The sequence below is a fragment of the Lissotriton helveticus genome, chromosome 3_1 (genome assembly GCF_964261635.1).
Source record: "Lissotriton helveticus chromosome 3_1, aLisHel1.1, whole genome shotgun sequence".
Lineage (NCBI taxonomy): Eukaryota > Metazoa > Chordata > Amphibia > Caudata > Salamandridae > Lissotriton > Lissotriton helveticus.
The window spans coordinates 87,507,797-87,534,491 of NC_136061.1; the positions used below are offsets into that span (position 1 = coordinate 87,507,797).

At 45.8% G+C, this 26,695-nt stretch overlaps 1 protein-coding gene across 1 annotated transcript in view; it reads left to right on the plus strand.

The window, feature by feature from the left end:
* MAP3K2 (mitogen-activated protein kinase kinase kinase 2) overlaps positions 1 to 26,695 on the plus strand; it is a 404,520-nt gene that overhangs the window by 126,599 nt on the left and 251,226 nt on the right. Inside the window, exons 3-6 of the mRNA XM_078679280.1 lie at positions 123 to 241; positions 12,965 to 13,005; positions 21,727 to 21,826; positions 26,567 to 26,680. Of these exons, the coding sequence (XP_078535406.1) occupies positions 123 to 241; positions 12,965 to 13,005; positions 21,727 to 21,826; positions 26,567 to 26,680 (374 nt within the window). The remainder of the gene's footprint in view (positions 1 to 122; positions 242 to 12,964; positions 13,006 to 21,726; positions 21,827 to 26,566; positions 26,681 to 26,695) is intronic.

Here is a 26,695-nt window from a genome sequence, read left to right on the forward strand (position 1 = left end):
CTACCTGTTAATATCTCTTCATGTTTCTGAAAACGAAAACTTCTCTCCCAGAACTGCGTGTTAGAATTAACACCCTGTATAAAATGTTCTTTCCCTTCTAATTATGTTTCCATTTTCTACAGACGAGCAGCAAGCTTTAAACTCCATTATGCAGGATCTAGCTGTCCTTCATAAAGCCAGTCGTCCTGCCATGTCCATGCAGGAAACCGGAAAGGCAAAATCCTCTTCGCCCAAGAAGCAGGTAATAAAAATATGATTCTGTTTAAAATGCTTACGGCTTTCAAATTTGGGAATATAAATGGCAGAAACACAGTACCTCTCATATATAAATGGGCCTATATGGAGTAAGCCAAGTTGCACAGTAATAGTGGTAAGCTGTACTCATAGCATTTTAACCAGTTTTACTAAGATGTAAATATAAACAAGTGCATCACTCAAGATTATTTTGTTGTACATTGGCTACACTCATGAATTGTATTTTTTTTTATTGCTTACAACGTGAGATTACTAATGTAATGGGTCAGATGTTCAGCTTATTTTCCTTTTCCATATGATGAAAAGATTAAATAATTCAAGTGCATGTACTTTGTCACTTACAGATATGTTCCCCGTACTCTTTAAATGTGATTCTCAATTCCCACTTCTCTGGTGACGTTAAATGTCAGAGCTTTGAGCCCCTTTTCAGCAATCAAGTAAGCCATCTCCCCTTTCTCTAGTCTTGGTGAGAAATGATTCTTGGAACCCCAAGTACAGTTTTAATGGCATTTTATTCATCAAATTATTAGACTTGCATTTATGATTGTAGGAAAGAACGACCAACTGCCCTAATCATCTCTTTTCCCTTGTATCTCCTCAACTGAATTTAACAGCCCAACGATTATTTTTTTACCATTGGTTAGTTTTGTTGTCACTGATAATTGCATGCTTCTTTGATGGCTTTCCTTGTTCAATCTTGTTCATGTCCCTCCATTGGAGCATAGCGTCTTTACCATCATTTTAGATTTAGGTATTTTGTAACAAGCATACGTTCACTATACATGGTTTCAAGGTGCTCGACACAGTTATTGGAGATACCTTAGCTGAACAGAAACTCTTTCAATGTCTTTTTGAAGTGGCTGATGGAATATTGCGGAGGTCTAGAGGGGAGGACATTCCAATATTTTGCAGCTGCAGTAGAGAGGGTTCTGTCACCCATTTGAGGGTGCGGGATTTGAGAATCATCAGATGCTATTTCTTTTCAGGTCAGATTTAGAGTTTAGTGTCAGAATAATCTCTTAGCTATATAATATTTTGAGAAGAGTACATAATTTTGTATACAATAATGGTTTTAAAGAACACTCTGAACCAAAGTTTAAGTAAAGATTTTGGCTTCTCGAATAATGCTCTGCATTTCATTAATCTTGGGCAGAGCATGCCTATCTATTCAGATGTTTGTGTTGAAATCCCTGAGATTAACACATAAGAGTATATTTTTCCCATTCTATGAAAATGGGAGCCAACCACTTGGAACTTTGAAATTTGTTGTATAACTCCATCAGTCTCTAACTTATTGTGTTCCTTCTTCAAAGATTCTCTCATTTTATTTTTTTCAATGACTTTTATTATTGAAATTAAGGCATTACACATAGGTTATACAGTTACATGCGAGATGGCAATAAGTGTTGCACACTAAATGGTTCTTTAAAACATGCGTAACACAAAGTGAAATTGACAGATTCAATTGTACAGAATTGGGTCCCACCGTAACATCCTCCCTGGATCTCAGAGGTTCACAAATCTCTCCACTGTGGACATTCCATTGCGTCCATTAGTTCAGGCACCCCCTGGCTTCATAGATGGACTTTTCTGTAACCATACACCAATCCATATCGTTGCCCCAATCAGCCACATTCGGCGTGTTCTGTGCCCTCACACAATCGGTGCAATATTCCTTTTTGCAACCATCAGCCCCAAAGTGACCCATGTTCGTTCCCTGGAGTTAAAGTCAGTAGGATCCGATATGTTCAACAAAGCCAATTTAATATTGCAATAGATCGTTTGCTCTAACGCTTTCTCCATCTGGCGCACCATCCCCTCCCAGTAACTCTGGATCACTGCGCATTCCCAGAGAGCATGGATAAAAGTTCCCTCCTGATCACATTGTCGCACACAGTAACCATCCAACGTGTAACCCATGCTAACCATCAGGACCCAGATAAGTAGGATCTGTGGAGAAGCTTTAGCTGCACCAGGCGGAGCCGGGTGGAGATGATCACTTCTCAAGGGGAGCCACTGCCGCCTGCCACTCCTCATCATCTAGACCAGCCACATCGTGGTCCCATTTGGCTCTCAAGCGGGTCAGGGGATCCGCCATGTTGGTGATGAGCTTTTTGTAAATGAGTGATATGCCTTTTCCGGTAGGTCGCGTCTGAGATCCTATCTTCGAGTGGGGAGGATTCAGGGAGCTCACTACCCATGGGTAGGACCGCTAGCAAGGCATGCCTAATTTGGAGATATCTAAAATATTCCGACTGGGCTAGATCGTATTCTTGCTGTAACCTTGGAAAAGGGACCACATCACATGACTTCCACAAATCACCCACCTTGGAGATGCCTATGAGGTCCCATCTATTGAAGCCCTTCGAGTGGATCAGTTTACCTAATTGCTCACTGTGCCAGAGTGGCGTGGCCTGTGTGAGTTTTCCCTCTCAGCCCAGACTCCTAGTATCCACCCTCCACAAGTACACCGCGTGTCCAGTAGGGCCAGTCCGAGCAGGTTTCAAAGATCGTACATATAAAGCACCCTCAAAGCCGCCACCCGGGAGGATCCACCTGTCGATCTGAAAGGCGGGGTCCCCCTGAGGTCTGTACATGCATTGGTTGGTTGCTGCGAGTTGCGATGCCCAATAGTTCCTCCTGATATCTGGAAGTCCAATACCCCCTTCAAACCATCCGAGCGGGAGTTTGTATGTTGCAAAACAAAAAAAGAAAATTTAAATCCGTATTTGTAAAACGCGAACTAATCACCCTGGTGGGTCTCAAGGCGCTAGGGTCGTCGTGGAAATTAAGTGAGCTATTGCCCAGAGTCACATGGTGCTGAGCTGAACTGCCACCGGAGCCGGGGATCGAACCGTGAACCCTGTGCTCTAAAGTCAGCTGTCCTGGCCGCTACACCACACCTCTCCACTCCGATTGCAATACGAGGTGGTTTACCCTCCCACAGCAAGTCCAGAATGATACTGTCGATTTCCTTGAAGTATGAGGTAGCAACAGGAAGCGGGGTGTTCTATAACACATATAAGAGTCTGGGATGGGTCATCATTTTGAATAGGGCCGCTCGTCCCAAAAGGGTCAACGAAAGCGACTTCCAGTGTTGGACGTCTGATTTAAGATGCAATAGAGGTGGCAGGAGAATACAGTTGTAGAATCTAGATAGATCTTTAGAGACTCAGATCCCCAAATATGTAAAGCCACCGGCTGCCTCCGCCAATCGGCAACCCCGAGGGAGTGAAGGCTGTTTGCCATAAACAACGTAGAGCACCGATTTAGACCAGTTTATCGAATACCCCGCAAACCTACCAAACACATGAAATATGTCCAGAACAACATTGAGGGATGCCGCTGGAGAATCCAAATAAAGCAAAATATCATCCGCATACAGCAAGATGCAATCCTCCCACCCTGACGTCCATTTAAGGCCCCTTATGACGGGGTCCTGACTAGCCCATGTCGCCAAAGGCTCTAGGGCCCAGGCGAAGAGAGGCGGAGACAAGGGGCAACCCTGTCTGGTGCCCCTGCCGAGAACGAAAATGGGAGATTTCCTATTGTTAACGACTACTTGGGCAAGCGATTGATGATCTAAAAGACGTACCCATTTGATAAATTCGAACCCAAAATCGAGTTTATGAAGAACCGCGAACATGTAGGGCCATTCGATGGTGTCAAATGCCGAAGCAGCATCAAGGAATACCACAACAGCGTCCTACCTGATCGTGTCAACCCGGCACAGCACTCCATTGAGCCTGTGCAAGTTGAGGGTGGTATTCCTAGCGTGCATAAATCCTGATTGGTCAGGATGTACCAGTTGGGTAAGGACCCTGAGCAGGCGAGTGGCAAGAACCTTCGCTAGGATTTTCGCTTCACAGTTAAATCAACATGATGGGCCTATAGGATGAACACTTGTTGGCTGGCTTACCCACTTTATGGATTACGACAATGTTGACGAGTCGCTGATCCTCAGGAAGGACACCCTCTTTTTTACTTTCGCTCTACATTTCGGTGACATAGGGTGCTGTCTTGCCCGCGTGAGCTTGAATAACTCAATGGGCAGACCGTTCTGGCCCGATGCTTACCCCTCATGCAAGGTTTGGATGGCTTTTTCAACCTCCGTCAAGATCGAGGTCAGAGCACTCCTCCTCGGTAAGTAACGGCATCGAGATATCACGTAAAAACAAGGATGCCTCCTCCTCCGTATGCAACGTGTGGGAGGTGTAAATTGACTGGTAGTATTGGCCAAAGGCGTCCGCGATAACTTGTGGTGCAGTGAGATGAGAATGTGAGTCTGTTTCTCTCTCAGCCACGACTCGCTGAGCCGATTCTCTCTTTTTCAATGGGACTGGTCGTGTTTTGTGCACCACTGGTTTGACGTTGATTTTTAATTTAATTTTGTGAGAGAATTTTTTAAGGGGCCCTAATGTATCAGAGAACACTGCGGGGAATTATTTTCAAATATCTAATCCTGTTATTGACCTGTCTACCAGCAGAACTTGGTCAACATTGTTGGGATCCAACTTGATTCCCAAATCTCGTTGGTGCCTCTACCCCAGGAGGTTAGAACCCTTCTTAGTGATATACACTGTGTCAATATGCATGGTCAACATGCCTTCTAAAAGTAGGTGGTTGTAAACACCTGGACTGATGTTAGGAAGATCTAAACTGCATGTTTTCCCGAATTTGTCATAGAATGTTTCTTAATTGATGAAGGTGTAGGGTGAGCAGGAATCTGCATACACTTTGAAAGGAACTCCTTCCAGAAAGACCCTACATGTTGGATACTTTACTCTGTCACTTTCATTTCTGGAATTCATCTGGAATACCCAATTTTCCTTAACATCTTCATTCTCACAGTGTATCATCTGTACAGGTTTGTTCATTTGCCTCCTACACAGTTTGGCAAAATGTCCCTTCCTATTACATTTCCTGCAAGTTAAACCCCTTGCAGGACACGTCACACTATTAGCTCTAAGTAGTTTTGATATCCGCATTTGCAGCTACTCACCTTCTCTTTCTTCTTCTGACTATGTAAGGTTTTATATGATCACTCATCTCTGTCACCACATTTGCGTCTGCCTTCAATCTCAAAGTTTCCATAGGTTGTTTGATTTGTTTAATGTGCTTAATGCCTTTAGCTAGAGTAATACTGGCTCCTGCAAGGTCTGAACTCTGAGACAAGACCTTTTCTTGCATTTTATGGTAGTTAGTGCATTTAACCAATTGATCTCTTATTAGTCTGTGAGGACCCCAAAATCACATGTGGCTGACATCCTTCTTAATGTCGCTATGTTACTAGCCACACATTCGTTTTTCAACAGCTTTGATTGTATATGTTTGTATGTATATATATGTGTGTGTATGTATGTGTGTATATATATATATATATATATATATATATATATATATATATATATATATATATATATATATCCTAGCACATTCTGAAAAACGGCATTTTCGGACCACAGAATGATGGACCACCAAGCAGCAGATAAGTATTTTAGGAACATTTATTAACTCTTCTCACGGCTTTCTTCTGGCATGACGCGTTTCGGTTAACAAGTAACATTGATCACATGGCAATATTTGGATATATATGTAGTTATGCAAAATGAACCATGGATTTGAGCCCTAGAAAATGTTTTATAATAATTTACAAGTGGCATGGTTATGCATAGGTTCCTGCAGTGTGGGGAGATGGTTCTAAATGAACAGATATGTCTTCAGATCAGCTGTTATTCCAAATCTATGCTGAATTGATGGAAAATGACTGCCTTCTTGCGTTTAACGCTGTCTGCCTGAGGTAGTTATGTTTTTAGTCTCATATGCAGGGATAACGTGACTGATTCCCTTGAAGTTGATGCAGCTGGAGATGAGTCCTAGGAGAGGGGCCAGTGTGGCACCTCCAGTGTTATCTGCGGTAGTCAATCTCCTAACCTTTGATTAGACATGTTGTTGTAAGTAAGCTGCTTTTTAGAGATGCTACAGTGGTAACAGGATGGCTGTTGACCGGAGCATAGCGTCCATGGGGGTAAAAGAGGACCAGGTATTTCACTGCTGTTTAAAGTCATTTTTAGGTCTTGCGGAGTCAGCGCATGGGCTGCTATGCGTGACTTTTAGTCAGTGGCTTTTGGAAATGCTTCCTAAGGCTGTTGCCGGCCACCAGCTTTCGGTTACGATGACAAGCGCGCGCGCCTTGCTCTGTCTCTGCAATCAACACTGCTTCGCGCACATCCCTCGTGTGCTGAGCACAGAGCGCGTCATCGCCATCACTTTTGCTTTTACTGCGATCGCGATGACTTTCGCTTTCACGGCCACACGGCGTTACTTTTACGGCCGCGTGGCCAATGCTTGTTCTCTCTGCTTTCATTTACATTCTCTCATTTTGCTCTCTTCCATCTCCCCGACTTTAACACTTTCCCTTCCTTTGTTTCTTTCTCCAATCTCTCACTTTTCTTCTTTCTAATTTCGCCCCAACCCTCTTACCATGTTTACACTTTTCTTTCCTTATTTCTCTCCTCTCTCTGATTTCCCCCTCTCCAATCTTCGTCCGTCTTCCCTCTTTCCCTTCCTCTCTATTCTCCCTCTTCCTGACGCCCTTCTTTGCTACATATCCATCTCTTTTCTGAGCCTTCACTCTTCCACAAAAACCAATCTCCCCGAGTTGTTTTTTCTGTCCCACCAAATATTCACAACTCTTTCATCTGTTCCTGTACCTTCTCCATTGACTTCTCCAAATATAACCCATTTGCCACCAGCAAAAGACGTCCCCCCTCCATGCCCAAATAGCACTTACTACACATGTACACAACCTCACCTTGACCCCTTCGGCTTCATGCAGGACGCAGCAAACGCCAACTCATTGACACCAGGATACCCTCCCTAGATAGATGAGCATTTTACAAGTACACTTAACATATCATTACAAGATGTCACATGTCATTGAATCCCAGAATAGTTATGCACAACAAGGCTCGTAAAAGCTCTTCACGACCATATGAATGTTGCGAATGCACTAAGCAAATTAATATTGTACCGTATGTTGAAATTATGAAGCTATTTGTACTATAAACAGCTGCTTTACCCTTTCATCAACCTACTAAAAACAATCACTATCTGAAAATATGTAAAATGTTTCTTGCATTTATGTGCAAGCACAGGTAAATAGGCATATAACATATTGTGTATTTGTTACCACGTTAAAGCCAGGCATTTTTGCTTTGCAAATTCTTCTTTTCATGTGATAGGCTTGAACAGTCTAGATATGGCTGATGTACAGTTTTCCCTCGGTAGAAAGAGAACTGCCCAATTTTCATTTATATTCTGTGTGTTTCACTTCCTGGTGTGCCCGCTTTTTTTTAGTTATAGATATGATTCTTTGATACACAGGGAGTCAGTGGAATTATTTCAGACCAGAATAATGTAATACAATTGTCTGAGCAAAGCACCCTCTGACAGCCTACATTGGCATCCTTAAACGTTCTTGATCTCTTTTTGTGGTGCTCCAAATATCGGATGAACAAGCTGGCCTAAGGTCCTATGTGGCTCCCTTAGAAAGGTAATGAAGCACACATGGAGAGCATTGAATGTTTCATCCACCTTGGACAACTGATGCATTGATTCACAATCAAACCAGAAAACCAATGAAGATGTTAGTCATAGACCAAAGAGCATCTCATGTAGTGTCAACATTTCACCACCACACTCTCAGGCGCCTGGTTGCACTCCTGCTTGCCTTTCTTTTGTAAACTATCTTGAGTAGTTGTTTATTCTCTAATTCTTCTACAGCAGTGTAGGAAGGTGGCTACCTGACTATGGTTACCCCAGATTTTTTTGCCTTGTGTTTAGCTGGTTTTTGACTTAGCTTGGGGCCCTGATTAGCAGGGAACCAGGACAACTATCTGCTCTCTCTGTAAAATGGATTCCATGTACCCTAGGTACATACCACAATCGGAAATGGACTTCTTGTCAGCCCCTGTACCATGCACTATAGGTGCCCAGGGCATAGGAGCCACCAAGGCCTACCAGGGGCTGCAGCATATCTTTTGCCACCCCTGGCTGGTTCTTAAATTGACACAACTGGCTGATCACTCAGCTGGGGTAAGGTGGTGTAATCACCCCTTGCTTAGATATAGTATACCTATATCTAAACCTATATCTGGACACATATAAACCTGTGAGCCACTCCTATGGAAGGCCTCATCAATCCTGGAGGCTGAGTGCGTGGTTTAATGCAAGATGGAGCTCTAGCATGAGCTGAGCCTGTCTGCAGACGTCAGGAACAACTCCCTAAGCTGTTTCAGGATAATGCCATACCATCTACTCTTAAGTGCATTATAATTCTCGCGATTATATAGCAACTTTGGTTTGGCTTTATCAAAACATGTCGTGTAAGGTGTCATACGATTTGGAATACTATCCCTCGCCAGTTCTGGCGACGGGGATAGCATTCCACCCCTCTAGAGGGGTAAGACATGTTACTTTACTTAAATGCGGTTAATTTCTAAAAGGGCCTCAGATCCACAAAATGGATGCTTCTGCCACAGACACAAGTCTGCCCCCCTGAAGCTGACCGAAACTCAGCCAAAGGGGCCTGGACAAAGGGTTTCCTGTCGCAGGGAGGTGTCACAACCCCCCAGACAGGAGATAGTGGATTGTAGCAGGGAGGTTTGAAAGAAACCAGACACTGCCTGGGGAGCACAAGGCTGCCCCTTGCATAATCCGGTCAAACCGGTTCTGGGGCACACCAGCCCCAGTCCCAGCGCGGCCTGGATCAAAGGAAAGGGGTGTATCCACCCCCTTCCTGGGTCCCACCCATAGGAGGGGACCTAGCAGGTAATCCAGCCCCCTAGATTGGTATAAGAATGGGAGCAGTGCCAAAGCACTTCAGATTATCCTGATGAAACATAAGAAACGAAACTCTGGACGCTTTGACATCCTACTCAACGTAGAAGACTGAAGAATCTCCCTTGTGGTCAAGGAGTGACCACCCTGTGCAAACAGGCACCATCCAGCCCTCGACGTCTGCTTTGTTGCAGTTCCCGCCGGAACTCGAGCGACAGAGATCGACGAGATCAAGCTTGCCTGCCTTCTAACAGCCCGATCCACAGTCCCTGCAGAGCTGAGACCCGTGGAGGCGACCGGAAGCGTGGGGCACGCCATCTTGAAAAGACCACGAGACGCTGACCGTGCAGCCCACGAGTGACCCTCGAAGCTGTACACCGGGGTTTGAGAAGCCCCAACCCTGAGCCACTCTTGCACCGAAGTTCAGCCCTCCACACTCGACGAGTGCTGCGTGGGGCCCTTCTGCTTCTTTTGGCTCAACGCGTTGGTCCGGTCACTTGCCAGCTGGCTTGTGGCCCCTGTACCGACGAAACTTGAAATTCGACTTGCGATTCTGGTTGCTCCAGATTTGCACCAGCTCCCCTGAAAAGGAGCCCCCACTCTGACCCTCCTGGTTCGAGTGAGAAGCAATCTCCCGGTTTCGCGTGGATTGCTTTTGCCAAGTGTTGTTTGCTCCAATCTTGAAGCCGACAGCGCCGACGGCGAGAGCCTGCGTGGGACAGATCGTGACCCGCTCCTGGACGTCGTAGATGCCCCAGAGCCCACGTGACAGCGGAGAGAAGCTCCTCGACAACCACCTGATTGCGCCCGACATTGCCTGGTTCCGTCCTGGTTCCACCCTGGTCACTGCTGAGTGACCCAGACTCTGTCCCCTCTGCTTTCAGGTACTTTTCGACTTGAGTCCACCCTTGGACTCCACCGGACACTTCTCTTTCACCCCGCCTGCAGCCCTTTCAGCTCCAAGCACCAAGAGCCTGCGTGACGAAACCCGACTCAACTTCGACCCTGTGCACCCACTTCCTGTGGGTGAGGTAACATTGCAACGCCGGTGTTACCACACTGGTACACACCTCTAGGGTCTGTGTCTTAAGTTTTGTTCCTCTAGGTTCAGCGGAAGTGTCCTTAAACTTTAACTTTGTAACTTTTACGCACCATTGGTTAACATTGATGCATGCGTGCACTTTCTGCACTGCACCCGAATCCCGCGGGCTTTTCCCGACTTCAGCATTGCTTGTCCCGACTGCTCCCAGCGATTCCCTAGGCCCTAGGCCTAACCACTGATCGAATGGTCTCTCTTATACCATTTTTTTAGTATATGGTTTGAGTGGCCCCTTGGCCTCATCCAAAATTGTGCAACTTTGTATGTCATACTGTGCTTTTGATTTAACGCTTGTGCCCCTTTATTCATAAAGAATACTGGGGATTGTTTTAGTAATAAATACATATATTTTTATAATATATACTTGTGTGGTGTCCTTTCATTTGATATTACAAGATTGTATGTGGTAAAACAGCTCGCTTAACACGACCTCTTAAGTTAAGCCTTTAAGGCTGCTTAGTCCATGCTACCCCTAGGATAGCTTGTCTAATAAGGTTGACTTACAACCAGACACCATAAGGGATTGTTTGGACTGATACAGGGTGGTTCCAGAATTGGAAACATCATATATCAGGCCAACTTCTCACAAGCAGTGACACTCAAAGTATGGCCATGGTGCCACATGCGGCCCTCCCAAACTTCACATGCGGCGCCCCAACCTTCACATACGGCACCCTACCCTTCAAATGCGGACCCCTACAGAACGACTGCACTGGCCTGCATTTTACTGGAGAGAGAGCTAAGCTATATATTAAACAAGCATTAGCATAGCCAATAGGCCTTTTGGGACCTTATAAGTATTTAGTTTTGCAGCACAATATCCTTATTGCAACAACATCAGCTGTTGCATGGCTAAACATTGTACCTTATAAGTGTGTAGCCATGCAACAGTTGATGTTGTTGCACCAAGGATATTGTGCTGCGTAACTAATTACTTATAAGGTCTCAAAAGCGAGACCTATTGGCTATGCCAGTCCTTGTTGAATAGGGAGGTAGGGTGTTATTAATTAGCCAGCATTATTTGCCGTTTTGATGATTTTTTCTTTGAAGTAGAGATTTGTATCTAGCACGAGTAAAAGTGACTCCACTGGTGGCATCTTATGCAGCTATGATGCATAAGCATCTCAATGGATGGAATCCCCTTTAGTGCAAATCTGATGTTACTGAAATTACACGCTCTCCCCGTGCCTATTTCTGTAAAAGAAGTCTGCTGTAGGATAGAGTATTCAACACATGAAACGTTACTGCTGGTAAATAATTTGTCCTTTAGGTTGTGTTCACCATTAAGGTCCCCTAGTAAAACGGGCTTCCTATGTGTCTGAGCCCACTGATGTGATGTTTTTTCACTACATGCATGTGACTGAATACGCTTACCATATAAGCTGACAACTTGTGAAAGTGTCGCAATATGCGTTCTTTAAAAAGCATTTTTTTATTTTTGCTTAGCAAAACAATTTCAAGTCGCTTTTGCAAAATGATAATTCACATTTCTCATTTATTGGTTATGGAGTACATATTCTAAAAGTATACCTTTTGTGCCATTCAAATTCTTACAATGGCTAAACTGCTTATGAATGCAAAAAGAACAGTTGATGGACAGAATGCAGAACAATGTCATACATTCACCCCAGTACAGAGATCTGGGCCTAAATCCATCGATTTTTTTGCTCACTATGCCGTTCCAGTTCGGACCCAGCCATATGCAAATCAGTCTTGACCCTGTGCTCAATGCTGCCAGGCCAGGTCCTCCCTGGACTGTTAACAAGTCCTAGGACCGGTTTCGGGCCTCATCAGCCAAGATAGCTTGACTCCAGTGGCATGGAAAGCACGGGACCCACGTCTGAGCATACCCGTTCTAATCGGGGTGACAAATGCAAAAAGAACAATTGATGGACAGAATGCAGAACAATGTCATACATTCACCCCAGTACAGAGATCTGGGCCTAAACTGGGGTGGCATGGTGAGCAAAAGAATGATGGATTTAACCCAGATCTCCTGACTGGGGTGAATGTTTTGATTTGTTCTGCATTCCGTCCATCAATTGTGTGTCTTAAACTGCTTATGAAGACACACAGTGAAAATACATTTTGGTATTCCAGATTTTTTTACTTATTTACTTATGCCTTGCCTATGCCCTGAAATCACACTAATGACCTGATGATTTGCTGTACAATGCTGGAATGTACAATCCGTTGCAGTTTTGATAGTGGTGTTATCTACGATATTGCGAACCATAAGGCGCTGGTAAATTCAAACACCTCTTATGTTTAGCGTTGTGTAAACTGATGGTGGCTGCACCTGGAACCTTCTGCTTGCTTCATTCAGTCTTTATTGTATCTCAAATAAAGATGCCGCTTGGTGCGTTGGGGAATTCATCTTGGTGCACACCACCTTATTATTGCTGCTAATATTTTGAGCGATTCAGCTCTGGTTAGGTTTTTTGATTTGGATTGATCTGAATGGCCCACATCATAATTTGGGATCATAATAAAAATGCATGCTTTTGTTTTATTACTTGTACACCACATGGTTCGTTAGTGATAAACAATATGAAATAGTTATTGTCCCAAGTGACTGCAAGGTGTTTGCCTTCAGCTAGCGTGCAGAGTAGATTTATTTCCTCCCTTTCATTTATTTGTTTCTCTGTTAATGTCTGCTGAAGAAAATCAATAGTTTCCCGTTCTCTGAGACATTTACTTGAATTGCTTTCCTTTCCTAATGGTTTCTTTTTATTGTCTGTAACTTATCTTTTCTTTTTTTCATAACAGACTGATGTGAGGGTGAAATTTGACCATCACGGCGAGAAGCGGTAAGGCTCGAGAATATCAAATATTTTAGATTGCTTCGATTGCACGTTTATGATTTTGGTTGTAAAGTTGTCTTCAAAGTCCCCGTGGGTGTGCCTGTAGACCTCAACAGGATTATTAAAGTTTAGATGTTTGAAATGAAGTACATTGTTAGCGTTTAAAGGCTTACATGCAGGAAAATTAATTTAGAATTTGAACTGTGACCGCTCAGCCCTCCACAGGGCTTGGTCGCTCCACTCACTGCTGCCGCTCCTGCCTGCCTGCCGCCTCCTGACCTCGCTCTCCGCTGGTCCTTCCCGCTGATCGCCGCTGGATTCCCGCCGCTGACTCCCTGCGGCCCCGCCCCCCCATGATCCCATTGGCCGCCCCGCTCCCGCCACCCAGCTACTCCTCCCTCCCGGCGGACGCGCGCAGTGGGAGCTCCGAGGAGTGCCGAAGGTGCGCCAAAGGTAAGCCCGTCTGCGCCCGTCCGTGCCTGGACCGCGCCCAGTGCCAGGACCCCTGGCCCCCGACGATGCCAGCCCACACGACGGACCTACGACGCCGCCACTCTCAACGCACTCAATACCGGCCGGAACCACGCCTGCTGCCGAGCCACCCCGAGACGCACCCACGGACCCTTCACCTGCTGTACCTGCAAGTTCACCTGCCTCCGAACCTTCCCCGCACTCGCCAAGCCAAGCACCAGCAGCAACCACCTCAAGTGCATCCTGATCAACACCCGCTCCGTCCACAGACACGCCGTGGAACTCTGGAACCTCCTCGACGCTACATCACCGGACGTCGCCTTCCTCACGGAAACCTGGATGAACGCCTCCTCTGCACCCGACATCGCCATCGCCATCCCGGACGGGTACAAGATCATCAGGAGGGACCGCGTCAACCAGACCGGAGGAGGCATCGCGATCGTCCACAGGAACACCATCCGCATCACGACCGACTCCAACGACACCTTCGCCGCAGCCGAGCACCTCCACTTCCAGATACACACCGACCCAAAGACGACCTTCAGAGGCACCCTCGTCTACAGACCCCCGGGACCACGCACACAATTCAGCGAACACATCACAGACTTCATCAGCCCGCACGCCCGCCCCTCCGCTGACTACATCCTCTTTGGAGACCTCAACTTTCACCTGGAGAACAACAAGGACCGCAACACCGCCGCCCTGCTGGACAACCTCGCCAACCTCGGACTCAAGCAACTGGTCAACACCCCCACCCACTACGCCGGCCACACGCTTGATCCAGTCTTCTCATCCAGCAAGCACATCACCTTCAGCCACTCCACCGGACTCCACTGGACCGACCACAGCTGCGTCCACTTCAGCTTCAGAAGAACCACGACCCACCACCACCCGCTTCAGATCCCCCACAGAAGCTGGAGTAGGATCACCACCGAGCAGCTCACCCCCTCTCTCAGCCAGAACCCACCCGCCAGCGCAACGGACCCCAACAAAGCAGCTCGGAACTTCACACAGTGGCTGACAGCCTGCGCTGACGACCTCGCACCACTGAAGAACCCTCCCAGCAGACCCAGAAGCAAGAAGGCATCCTGGTTCACCGACGAACTCAAGGACTCCAAGAAGACCTGCCGCACCCTCGGGAAAGCCTGGCTCCTCGACCGGACCACCGACAACATGACCGCCCTCAAACACGCTACCCGCAAGCACCACCAGCTTGTCCGCACCACCAAGAAGAAATCCCTGAAGGAACGACTGGACAACAATACCCACGACAGCAAGGAACTCTTCAGCATCGTCAAGGAGTTCTCCAACCCCAGCACTGACACCAACGACATCACTCCGTCATAAGACCTCTGCGACTCCCTCGCCTCGTTCTTCCACCGCTAGATCGCCGACATCCACAACAGCTTCGGCGCACCATCCACGCACCCAACCGCAGAACCAACGCCCCCCACCGCCACCCTCCGCACCTGGACCACGGTGACCACCGAAGACACAGCCCTCATGATGAACACCATCCACTCCGGATCTCCGACCGACCCCTGCCCCCACCACGTCTTCAACAAGGCCGACTCCACCATCGCACCCCAACTCGGAACATCATCAACACCTCCTTCAACACCGCCACCTTCCCGGAGAGCTGGAAGCACGCCGAGCTCAGCGCCCTCCTGAAGAAACCAACAGCGGACCCCGCCGACCTCAAAAACTTCCGCCCCATCTCGCTCCTCCCTTTTCCTGCTAAAGTCATCGAGAAGATCGTCAACAGACAGCTGGCCGCCTTCCTCGAGACGAACGGATCCCTCGACCCCTCGCAGTCCGGCTTCAGAGCCAACCACAGCACCGAGACCGCCCTCATCGCAGCCACCGGCGACATCCAGACCCTGCTCGACAAGGGGGAAACAGTGGCCCTCATCCTCCTGGATCTCTCAGCTGCGTTCGACACTGTCTGCCACCGCACCATAGTCAAGCGCCTCAGCAATATCGGTATCCAAGAGAAGGCACTGGAGTGGATCATCTCGTTCCTCGCCGGAAGAACACAAAGAGTCCGCCTCCCCCCCATTTCGCTCCGTGGCCACCGAAGTCATCTGCGGCGTTCCGCAAGGATCTTCACTCAGCCCCACCCTGTTCAACGTCTACATGAGACCTCTTGCAGCCATCGCACGCCAGCACGACCTCAACATCATCTCCTACGCCGACGACACCCAGCTGATCCTCTCCCTCACCAGGGACCCCGACAACGCGCCACACGAAGGGATGAAAGACGTCGCCGAGTGGATGAAGGACAGCCGCCTGAAACTGAACTCGGACAAGACGGAAGTCCTCATCCTGGGATCTTCGCCCTCCGCCTGGGACGACTCCTGGTGGCCCCCAGCCCTGGGCACCGCACCCAAGCCAACCGACCACGCACGCAACCTGGGCTTCATCCTGGACTCCTCCCTCTCGATGACCAGACAAGTCAACGCCGTCTCCTCATCGTGCTTCAACACCCTGCGCATGCTTCGCAAGATCTTCCGCTGGATCCCGACCGAGACCAGGAAGACAGTCACCCAGGCACTCGTCACCAGCCGACTGGACTACGGAAACGCCCTCTACGCCGGAACCACAGCCAAGCTACAGAAAAGACTCCAGCGCATCCAGAACGCCTCCGCCCGACTCATCCTGGATGTCCCCCGACGCAGCCACATCTCCAGCTACCTGAGGAACCTGCACTGGCTCCCCGTCGACAAGAGGATCACTTTCCGGCTCCTCACCCACGCACACAAGTCTCTCCACGACCTGGGCCCCAAGTACCTCAACGACCGCATGACCTCCTACACGCCCACCCGCCAGCTACGGTCCACCAGCCTCGCCCTCGCAGCCGTACCACGCATCCGAAGAGCCACCGCCGGAGGAAGATCCTTCTCTTACCTGGCTGCCAAGACATGGAACTCCCTCCCCATCCACCTCCGGCTGACCCAGGACCATCTCGCCTTCAGGAGACAACTCAAGACCTGGCTGTTCGAGCAGTAGCATACCCCTTCCCCTAAGCGCCTTGAGACCCTCCCGGGTGAGTAGTGCGCTATACAAATGGCATGATTGATTGATTGATTGACAGAGACTCTGTTTTGGACTTGCAGTGCTCTCGTGACAGACGCATGCATTTTAGATTTTAAGAGACGATGGCTCAGTTTTATTTTTGTGTGCATAATGAAAATATGGGTAGAACTTTCTAATCTTTGAGGATGTAGTATCACTTTTTCTGACATCTAACTGCATATTGTCCTGAGTCCAGAAACGTTTCATAGCAGTGCTCCCAAGCACCGCTAGGTGCCACTGCTCATCCTGTATTGGCTTTGTTGCACTTTGTAGTGACAGAGAGGAGTCACTTATAAGTGCCAAACAAAGCACACTGATGTAATTTTTCATTATGCGCCTTGGACGTGGATCCAAAGCTCTGCTCTCACTTTCGTCAGTCTTTCAACGACTCCTGGAAATCTAAATTCGGAGTGAAAGGGAACAGTGTGCCGTCCTAAAATTACAGGCTTCAAATCATACCACAAATGCAAGATAGAGATGTTGGTCACAGAGATCTGCACAATGTGCATCTTTGGGCTCAAAGCAGGAGTCCAATGTCGTGTGATGAGTGCACCCTCATGCACCCAAAGGCGATCTCGAATGTGAAGCCAAGCTGTACGTTGCTGAAGGCAGGAAGAGGTTCCTGGCCTCGTGGAAGTCCTGCTCTTGCTCCTAGTGTGGGGTGCGGACCCTCCTGCAGAAAGTTTTCTTTGTAGTTAACAAAGTCCTCTATAACGTCCAATTCCAAGTGGTAACATAAGAATGCGAAGTGGGACTCAATGTGACTCGTTGTCACGAGGGAGGGCACCAGGGTGCCACTTGAGCTCTCTCCCATTCCCCAATTGGGGAGCCGGTTCTGAGTTTCCTGGGCCATCAGCGATGTTGAAGCAGGTTGAAGCCTTTAAGAAGGCCATGCTTCACAAGTTTGCCACTTGTCTGGCTTCCTCTGATGTGCCTTCGGACCAAGGATTCTCAGAGGCTACAGAATGTCTGGTACGAGCAGTTGGCACCAGTGTAGTGCTCTGTCCCTGTGTGTGGTTTCTCATGAGGCATACAGGATTCCCTTATCCACTTGCCTTTTGATGGCTCATAGCGCTTCAGTGGTAATGTTTATTCTGCCTTGGACCATTTTAAGGAGAGTAGGGCCACAGCACAATCCATGGGGCTTTTTGGGCCCCTGACAGTTTTCTCACCCGTGCAGCATACTCTGAGACTACTCCAGGGGGTTGGTGTACAGCAACTCCAGTTACCACAGCCCCCACTGCAGTCAACCCAGTCCTTATAAGAGCAGCGGTGTGGATAAGGCAGGCAACACGCAGGTCCCAACAGGTTAAGCCTGCTTCACTGTCCCACTCTTTTGTGGCAATAGACTCCCAGCCGCTTTACTTTGCCCTTAGTGGTGCACAACCACCATGTAGGATAAATCATATTCCCCAAGAGTGTCCATCTATTTCATCCACCAGATGGGTCCTTCAAATTGTTCAGCATGGCTATGCCCTTCCTCAATATTGGACTGTTGAAGGAAGGCTCGCCACTGTCAGTAATTGACCACCTCATAACAGCGAACCTCATGACTTTATTAGGGTTCTCCATCAATGAGCCGAGGTCACCCGACTCCTTTGCACAGACTTCCTTTTATAGAAGCTGCATTCTACCTTTCAGGGCCTTTCATAAGTTGCAACAAGTCCAGGACATTCGGGCTAGGATCCCAATATTTCTGCCTTGGTCTTGAATCTCTGTGAAACCAGTTCTGAGACACTTTCTGCAACGGAGACAACGGAGAAACAGCGGCCCTCATCCTCCTGGACCTCTCCGCGGCTTTCGACACCGTCTGCCACCGCACCCTAATACAGCGCCTCAGCAACATCGGAATCCAGGAGAAGGCACTGGAATGGATCACCTCCTTCCTCGACGGAAGAACACAAAGAGTCCGCCTACCACCGTACAAGTCAGAGGCCACCGAAGTCATCTGCGGCGTCCCTCAAGGATCCTCACTGAGCCCCACCCTCTTCAACGTCTACATGAGCCCCCTCGCGGCCATCGCACGCCAACACAACCTCAACATAATCTCCTACGCCGACGACACCCAGCTTATCCTCTCCCTGACCAACGACCCCGCCACCGCCAGAGCCAACCTGCACGAAGGGATGAGAGACGTGGCCGAATGGATGACGACCAGCCGCCTGAAACTGAATTCAGACAAGACGGAGGTCCTCATCCTGGGCTCCACGCCCTCCGCCTGGGACGACTCCTGGTGGCCCCCCGCCCTGGGCACCGCACCCAAACCGACAGACCACGCACGCAACCTGGGCTTCATCCTGGACTCCTCCCTCTCCATGACCAGACAAGTCAACGCCGTCTCCTCGTCATGCTTCAACATCCTGCGCATGCTACGTAAGATCTTCCAGTGGATCCCCACCGAGACGAGGAAGACGGTCACCCAAGCCCTCGTCACCAGCCGTCTGGACTACGGCAACGCCCTCTACGCCGGAACCACTGCAAAACTCCAGAAGAGACTCCAGCGGATCCAGAACGCCTCGGCGAGACTCATCCTCGACATCCCCCGACGCAGCCACATCTCCGGACACCTGAGAGACCTGCACTGGCTCCCGGTCAACAAGAGAATCACCTTCCGACTCCTCACCCACGCACACAAAGCCCTACACGACCAAGGCCCGAGCTACCTCAACAACCGGATCAACTTCTACACTCCCAAGCGCCTCCTCAGATCAACCAACCACGCCCTCGCCGCCGTCCCCCGCATCCGAAGAGCGACAACAGGAGGAAGATCCTTCTCCTACCTGGCCGCCAAGACCTGGAACTCACTTCCGACCAACCTGCGCCTGACCCAAGACCACCTCTCCTTCAGGAAGAAGCTCAAGACCTGGCTGTTCGAGCAGTAGCGGCACCCCCCCCCCAGCGCCTTGAGACCCTACGGGTGAGTAGTGCGCTCTACAAATGACCTGATTGATTGATTGATTGATCCTGCTTATTAACGATGTCGCATGCCATATGTGGACTGTGAAAGTCATAGTACGCTCAGATTCTAGGAAACCTGTCAGATGAAATTCAGGTTTCTGAGAGTGCACGCAATTTGTAGTGCTGACTGCTAGACTGCAGTTGGACAAGCTTCAGACCCGTCTCCCTTCTCCACCCAAAGCTGATGGTGATGACAGATGCAGCACTGCTTTGTTGGGGAAAGTCATCTGAGTGAGGTGGAGGTCAGAGGACTCTTGTCTCTGGCAGAAGCCCAGCTCCATATAGTTAGAGTTGTGGGTCATTCGTCGGGCACTGAAGACATTCCTTCCATTCATCAAGGAATGGCTTGTGCAGTTACGGATAACACCACTGCCATGTGTTACTGCAACAACGGGACGTAGTGAGGTCCTGTGTAAAGAGGCTCAGCGTCCATGAAGCTGTTTGGAGCATCGGGGCATCTCCCTGATTGTGAACTACCTGGCAGAATCCTTAAATGGCAGGATGGATGAGCTCAGCCGGTGGTGAGTGGCAGATTACGAATCGCATCTACATGCCTAGCGGGTGTGGGACCTCTTCCGACAGTTTGCCAGGCCAGCCGTCCTTGTTTAAATCATCTGTTGGGAAGCGGTTTATTAAGGGCTTGAGACACAAGTTGCCTACCAAACTGCTTGAGTAGCTTAAGAGCCCCAACACATTGAGAGCTTTAAGACTGAATGAGACTCATGATGCGTTGCTCTAGGATTAACTTTCGTTCATCTGATAGAAGAGCTTCCACCATAATTATTTCAATTTGATTACCTATGGCATTGACTACTTTTGAAGAAGCAAATTTGGATGCATAAAGATTGGGAGGGGGATTTAGTTTTTTTCCCTTTGATTCCGGTCTTCGATTTGTGTTCATAATCTTACAAGATAAAACAAATTATTAAAACGGTCTCCAAGAAAAATGCAAAATGTGGTGGGTCTAAAAGGACGTTTTCTCAAGTTACCCTGATATCAAAACACAACGGTTTTCAATAGTTTTAGACGAAAGTCTGTTTTTGCTTTTATGGAAAAAAAACATATTTTTTCATAATTCAAAGTAAAGGAAGTTGTACAGTTGGGACTGTAAAGTGTTGTGTTCGACATTCACAAATACATAAACTTTGAGCACTCATTCAAACTTATTTTGCACTTCTCAGATATTTTACCATTGTGTCCCAAGAAGAGAAACAGTTTAGATTGCAGAAAGAATAATATTGCCAGATGTGATTCAGATCTTTATCAACCCTGAGATTTACTTCAGTAGCAATTAAATTGCTCCTTTGCCCAAATTCTTTCCTTTCACTGCAATCTTAGTGTTGAACAAAAACAGATCTCCTGCATTACATTGTATATGGGTTTCACATGTGTTTGTATTGTTCTTTTGGTAGTAGTGAGCATCCAGAGTACTTTTTTGTTGCAGTAAATGTAGTTTATTGTTAGTGCCCCTAGTACCCGGAACTTCACTGTCCTCATTAATGGTGAATGCATTAATGTTTCTGGCTTTGTAGATATCTTTTAGTCCATCAGGAGGTTTTCTTGACCTGCTAAGTTTCAAAGGTTTAAACCAGTTTTATGATACAGCCATAAAATGCACAATAGTCAGGTTCTTTCACATTGTACTGTTATGTACAGTTCATTTTATGCTTTTCTGTTCTCTATACCAGTCTGGGTTCTCACTTTTTTTTAGTCCCGGTCTTCCATCCTTTTAATTTTAGGTGGTATAAAAGGGGCTTCTTGTATTTACTGCATCTAGGTACGGCAGAGGTTTTCTGTGCTGTTGTTATTAGCTTTAATAGAGGTTCACTAATTCGTAGGAAAAGATATTCTTAACCAGTGTCCATCTAGACTTTATCATTACCGATATTTACCTACATTCAATAGCTCTAGCTGCAAGTTTTATGTTGGTTTTATCAGGCCTTGATTGTTTTATTCGTTTATGAACCCAACGAGTGTGTGATGCTATACAGTTTAAAATTACATTACTACTGAATATGGTTTGATATGATCTTCTTTGGGTTTTTGTTGGCAACCATAGTAACAGGATTTTCTAAATTCAGGGCGCATGAGAAGAAAATAGTAATTAATGAAACATGTTTTTATTTTGTTTCACACTAAAAACATTTTAAATGTGTTTTGCCTCTGTATTTTTTTTCATATTTCAACAAGATACCATGTAAATATTTGTTTATTTTCAAACAGAATTCTGCAATTTCCTAGACCGGTTTTGCTAGAAGACCTTATTTCTAAAGCTAAGGTTGCCTTTGGACAGGCCATGGATCTACATTACAGCAATAATGAGGTACTGATATTTAATTTGTTGTACCTGCTTGAAATTATTTTTTTAAGTGCATATAATTAGTTTATTTTGTAGCTAAAAACCTATTTAGATGCGTTTTATTATTCCAGGGGACTACTTTATGCTAGACTGCCCTTCCCTTTGCTTATGATGTCTGTGTATCATTAGTATTTAGAGGATTTCAACTTGCATTTTGGTGTCTTGAAGTGTGAGAATTTATATTTATATTTTATTTCTTCCATTTTGTAAAGCGCTTGGTTTCACCGCCGCTGTGTCCCCGCACTAGGATCTAGAACTCTAGAAAGGTGAAAAAGAGAGTCTGTGCTTGGGCTAAGGAAATCGGAACCTAGATCTGCAGCTGGGTGTTCTTTTTTCAAAGATGAAATTCCTTGCAGGAGGTACTTTCACATGGTTTGGCGAGTCACTGGCAAGGTTTCCATCTTTTGGCTGCAAGATATCAAAAGGATCGTGCCCCCATCCTGACTTTTTGAAATCTCGGCACCGTAACCAAGTGAGCTCCTATAGATCTTAAATTGGGTGTAGGTGTGTAAGAATTGACTAGAAAAAAATGTCGAATATTGAGAGATTGCTGTTTAGCAGAACGTATGGGCGTGATGCTGTCCACTAGATATATCTCAGGCCAAATTTGAGTTTGAAATGATATCAGCATTAAGAAGCCACGTGGGCATGGTAGGTCGAGCTTTATTTCTGATGCTTTCTGTGGAGAGGATTTATGGATGGTTGGGTAAAAAATATATTCCTTTAATTGTTGATCTGAATTCTATCCTGGCATGCAAGGTTGCCCTCATACATAATTTTGAGGAGATTGCACCGTGTGTAAAGATAACCTTAAGGTTGAGAATAGAATGAGAAATTATATGGAGTGAGTGACTAGCTCTTCTTATGTCAACCATTTCTCATGAATATTTTGTATATTCGGAGAAGGCCTGGTGAGACTCCCTCTGGACTGTTATGCAGCATTTAGTTGTTAAACTAAGGTTGTGATGTGAGTGAAGTCCCTATATTTGAGCTGATACGCTATGTTTGTATTCAGTAGGTTGCAAATTGTGCAGATAACACACAGAGGTACAAGGCGTGGGTGCCACCTTTATCAACTCTCATTTTGTCATTTACTAAATGCTGGCTATAAAAATTTAGCAAAACAAGCTTTTTGAGGGGGTTCATTATATCTTGCAGAAAACTTCCTCGCTATGCTGCTGAACATATGTAGATGTTTCAGATGTATTTGCTAGAATTCTCAGTCGCTGAAGATCTGATCTCTGTTTTGGGTATATGATCAGCCTTTATAAATTATATATGTTATAATAACAGCAGCAGTACTTTGTCAATATTTCCAAAGTGGCCTTTTAAACTCGGAGTTTTTCATACTTAATCAAGGCCAGTTCTGAGGAGGGGGAGCAAAACTTGTTATTAATTGAATATGCTGACATTATTAAAACTATTGCTTACCCCACATTGGTGCACTTGTTTCAGCTCATCTCACTTAAAATATTTTAGCAAAAATGATAATTGATACTTAATTTTATAATGTACAATATTCTGCAGGCCATTGAGATCTTAACAGGTCCTAGTTTGTTTGGTTAGTAATATCACATGGAGTTTGGAAATTTAGATTTGTTATTATGTGATTCTGTTCACCTTCGAAATATTTCACAGCACTTAAAGACTCTTTTTAGGACTTTGGGAACCTGTTTTGGTATTTGCTAGCTACCAAATGCGCCCACCCAGTTTAGGTCCTTTTGTACCCTTCTTCTAACCCCTCTTTCCTATCAGATCAGCAGAAATCACAGTTACTTCAGAGACATAAGTACTTGATTTATTACCGCTAAGGAGGAAATCCTTCCATTTATTGCTACTGTCACAATTTAGTACATTTCCTCACCATAGCCTATTATAGCCTGCCGTAGTGAGCTATACTATCCACTAAAGGCCCGCTCCAGCGATGAAGACACGAGCTGATGGCAAGGGCCTTTAACACGGGAGAGGGCATTTAATGGCCGGTATAGCCTTGATACGGTGGGCTATAAGTCTATTAGAACATTCCGCCACCAGATGGCAGAATGTAAAACAAAGGCTTCAGTTAGCCCATCCCCTCGGGCTCCAGGCGGCCTTTGTTCACATGAAGGACAAACATTGGAATGTCGGAGCTCCGGACTTTTACCAACCATTAGTTGCCTGGAGCACTCTTTTGTCTTCATAGGTGCTCCCAACATTCCAGTGTTAAAAAAAAAAAACTGTTTTATACAGAACCAAATTGATCGGTATTCTCAGTAAATTTTCTTTTCATTAAGTTTCTTGACAGTAATTTACTGGATGGTGATAAGTTGATCATGAGACTGGAGTTCTTTATGCTAAATGGGATAGGGACAGTTTCTATAAAATGTATACAGTTAGAATAGGCTTGGGTGAAGTTTAAATTATGCTTGGAACTTGAGGAATTTTGTGTTATGCTTGTCAGACCAAATTCCGGAAATTATGCCACTTCACATAATTGTTCTCCGAAATTTACAGCTGATGGTACAGTTTAGTGTAAACAATTACTACAAACACACACAATGCGAGTGGCTGTTTGCAATGCTTTTGTTTGCATTCACCCTTTGCGAAAATTTGTGTAATTTGCATAATTACGCAAAAGCAAATTGCGAGAATTTCACATACCCCCAATTAATTATATATACATTTTTTGGTTTACATGCGTAATTTAGAGATCTGGCAGTTGTGTTCTATTATCGAATTAAGAACTTCTAGGAAGTTTGCCAGTAATGGTCCCTATGTAGTAATAGTTTAACACTCCGTTTATAAAGTATATTGTGCCAGAAGAAAAGGAATGCTATATTATTTAACTTATTTGAATCAGTCGTATAGTATCTCAATTTTAAAATGTGAGGAATGCATTTGGAACACATATGAAGTGGGCAATTAATAGCAGGGATTTTAGTAAAACATATACTACAAAGTTTATGGGGAATGATGATGCAGCTGTGTCCAGCAGTGGTACTGTTTGATCATCCTACGTTCAGGTGCATGTGGTCCATTCATTCTGGCATTGAATCGTTGACATACATTTTGTCTGTGTCAGAATTTTCCGGGGATATTTTCAGAGCAGAACATCAATTTTGTTGGTTATCATGTTTTACAAGATCAATTGTGTCTTTTTTTTAAAAGTGTTATTAAATGCAGAAAATCTGTAATGGAATTAAACTACATATGAACCATAGAGTACCTATTAAACACATTTTAGGAATATACAGCAAAATCTATATGTCATTTTTGAAGAAAAATAAATAAAAGAAAGTGTCAATCATAAACCCTATTTGGTTTGTCCAGAGCAAATGATGGACTTGGACCCAGATTTTAAAAATTGCTCCACTGTGGAGGATAATACCGGCCCGATACAGTAACCAAATAAAATCATGATTTAGATACGGATTAGGATTACATAGAGAGAAATAATTATGAAAAGATATTTGTGGATTTTGAGGAATGGCAAACAAGGGAAATGTTTTTTTACGTTACCTCATGAAGGTCGAACCTCTCGAGCATGGCCTAATGTCTGCACAAAGTGATGATATATGCAGTCCTCACACTTCACAGCGAGTGAACACCAACACTGCAACTGCTGAGAGACAGAAGATGAAATTGTCATACGCCAGTGGGCGTATGAAGCTATTTAATTACTAGCAGATTGAACCAGTTTTACAATGGAGGACTGTGTATATGTTAAAAAGTGTTGGCCTTAAAGTCGAGCCCTGCAGAACTTGCGGACAAAGCCCAGGATTTTTTGACTGAAAGATCTGAATATAACATTTTGAGAACGATTAGATAAAAAAATATTGATCCAGTTTCTTGAATCTCCTTAGATGCCAGTGTTGGCAAGTCGGCCCAGTAGAATAAAACTACATCTCCGCAGCCATCTAGGGAGAATATATTTTAAGTTCCCAGAGTCACTTTCTGCCTCTGGTGAAGTAAAATAAAAGTACCACATTTGTGACATTAATTTCAGAACGGACTCCTGATAAAGTACCCTCTCCAACACGAAATTAACTGCTGTGTCTGGAGAGACAATACACAGGAGATCTATAAAGAACGTGCTCCCACAAAGATTAAATAAAATCCATGACCTACAGTCCCTACCACTCTTCTAACCGCAGTTAGCTCCCCCCCACCTCCTTAATATAACTATTCTACATATCGTGCAGACAATTTAATAATGACTTGCTTTGTGTCCTCTACTTTCGTCCCCTTAATCTCTATCAAGATTTTTTGAAAATACCAACCTTAAAAAACCTTACAATTGTAGAACTATTGATGTCAAAAATCTGCAGTATATGTGCAGGGGAGTGTCCGTGCTGCATCTGGGTCGATTAAAGTATAAGAAGTGATCAATGCAGAACAGCGTTCACTGCAGTTAGTTTGCGCGTCGGTGTGTGACGTTACCACGTGTGGTGCTCTATGCACCTGTATGAACACACATTACAGTTGCTCGTTGGCACAAAGTCTTGGGCTAAAACACACACAAATGTAATGTTGTTAAGCCTGTTACTAGAAAGTGCTGTTGGTTTTTGATTCTGATGATCCCATGCAGGAGGAAACACAAACCTGAACTTCCTATTTGGCTATGCATTTCATCCTGTATGGCTGTTTTCATTCAAGTGTAAACCCAAGATTAGGGGCACAGTTGTGGTGACCTGGTCGTGTATTAAACGTGTTCACTCCTCGCAGCTGGCGATCCCGCTAATGACACAGGATGACTTGGACAAGGCTGTTGAACTGCTGGACCGAAGTCTTCACATGAAAAGCCTGAAGATTCTGCTGGTGGTGCATAGAAATTCCCAGGTAGGACATAAAGAT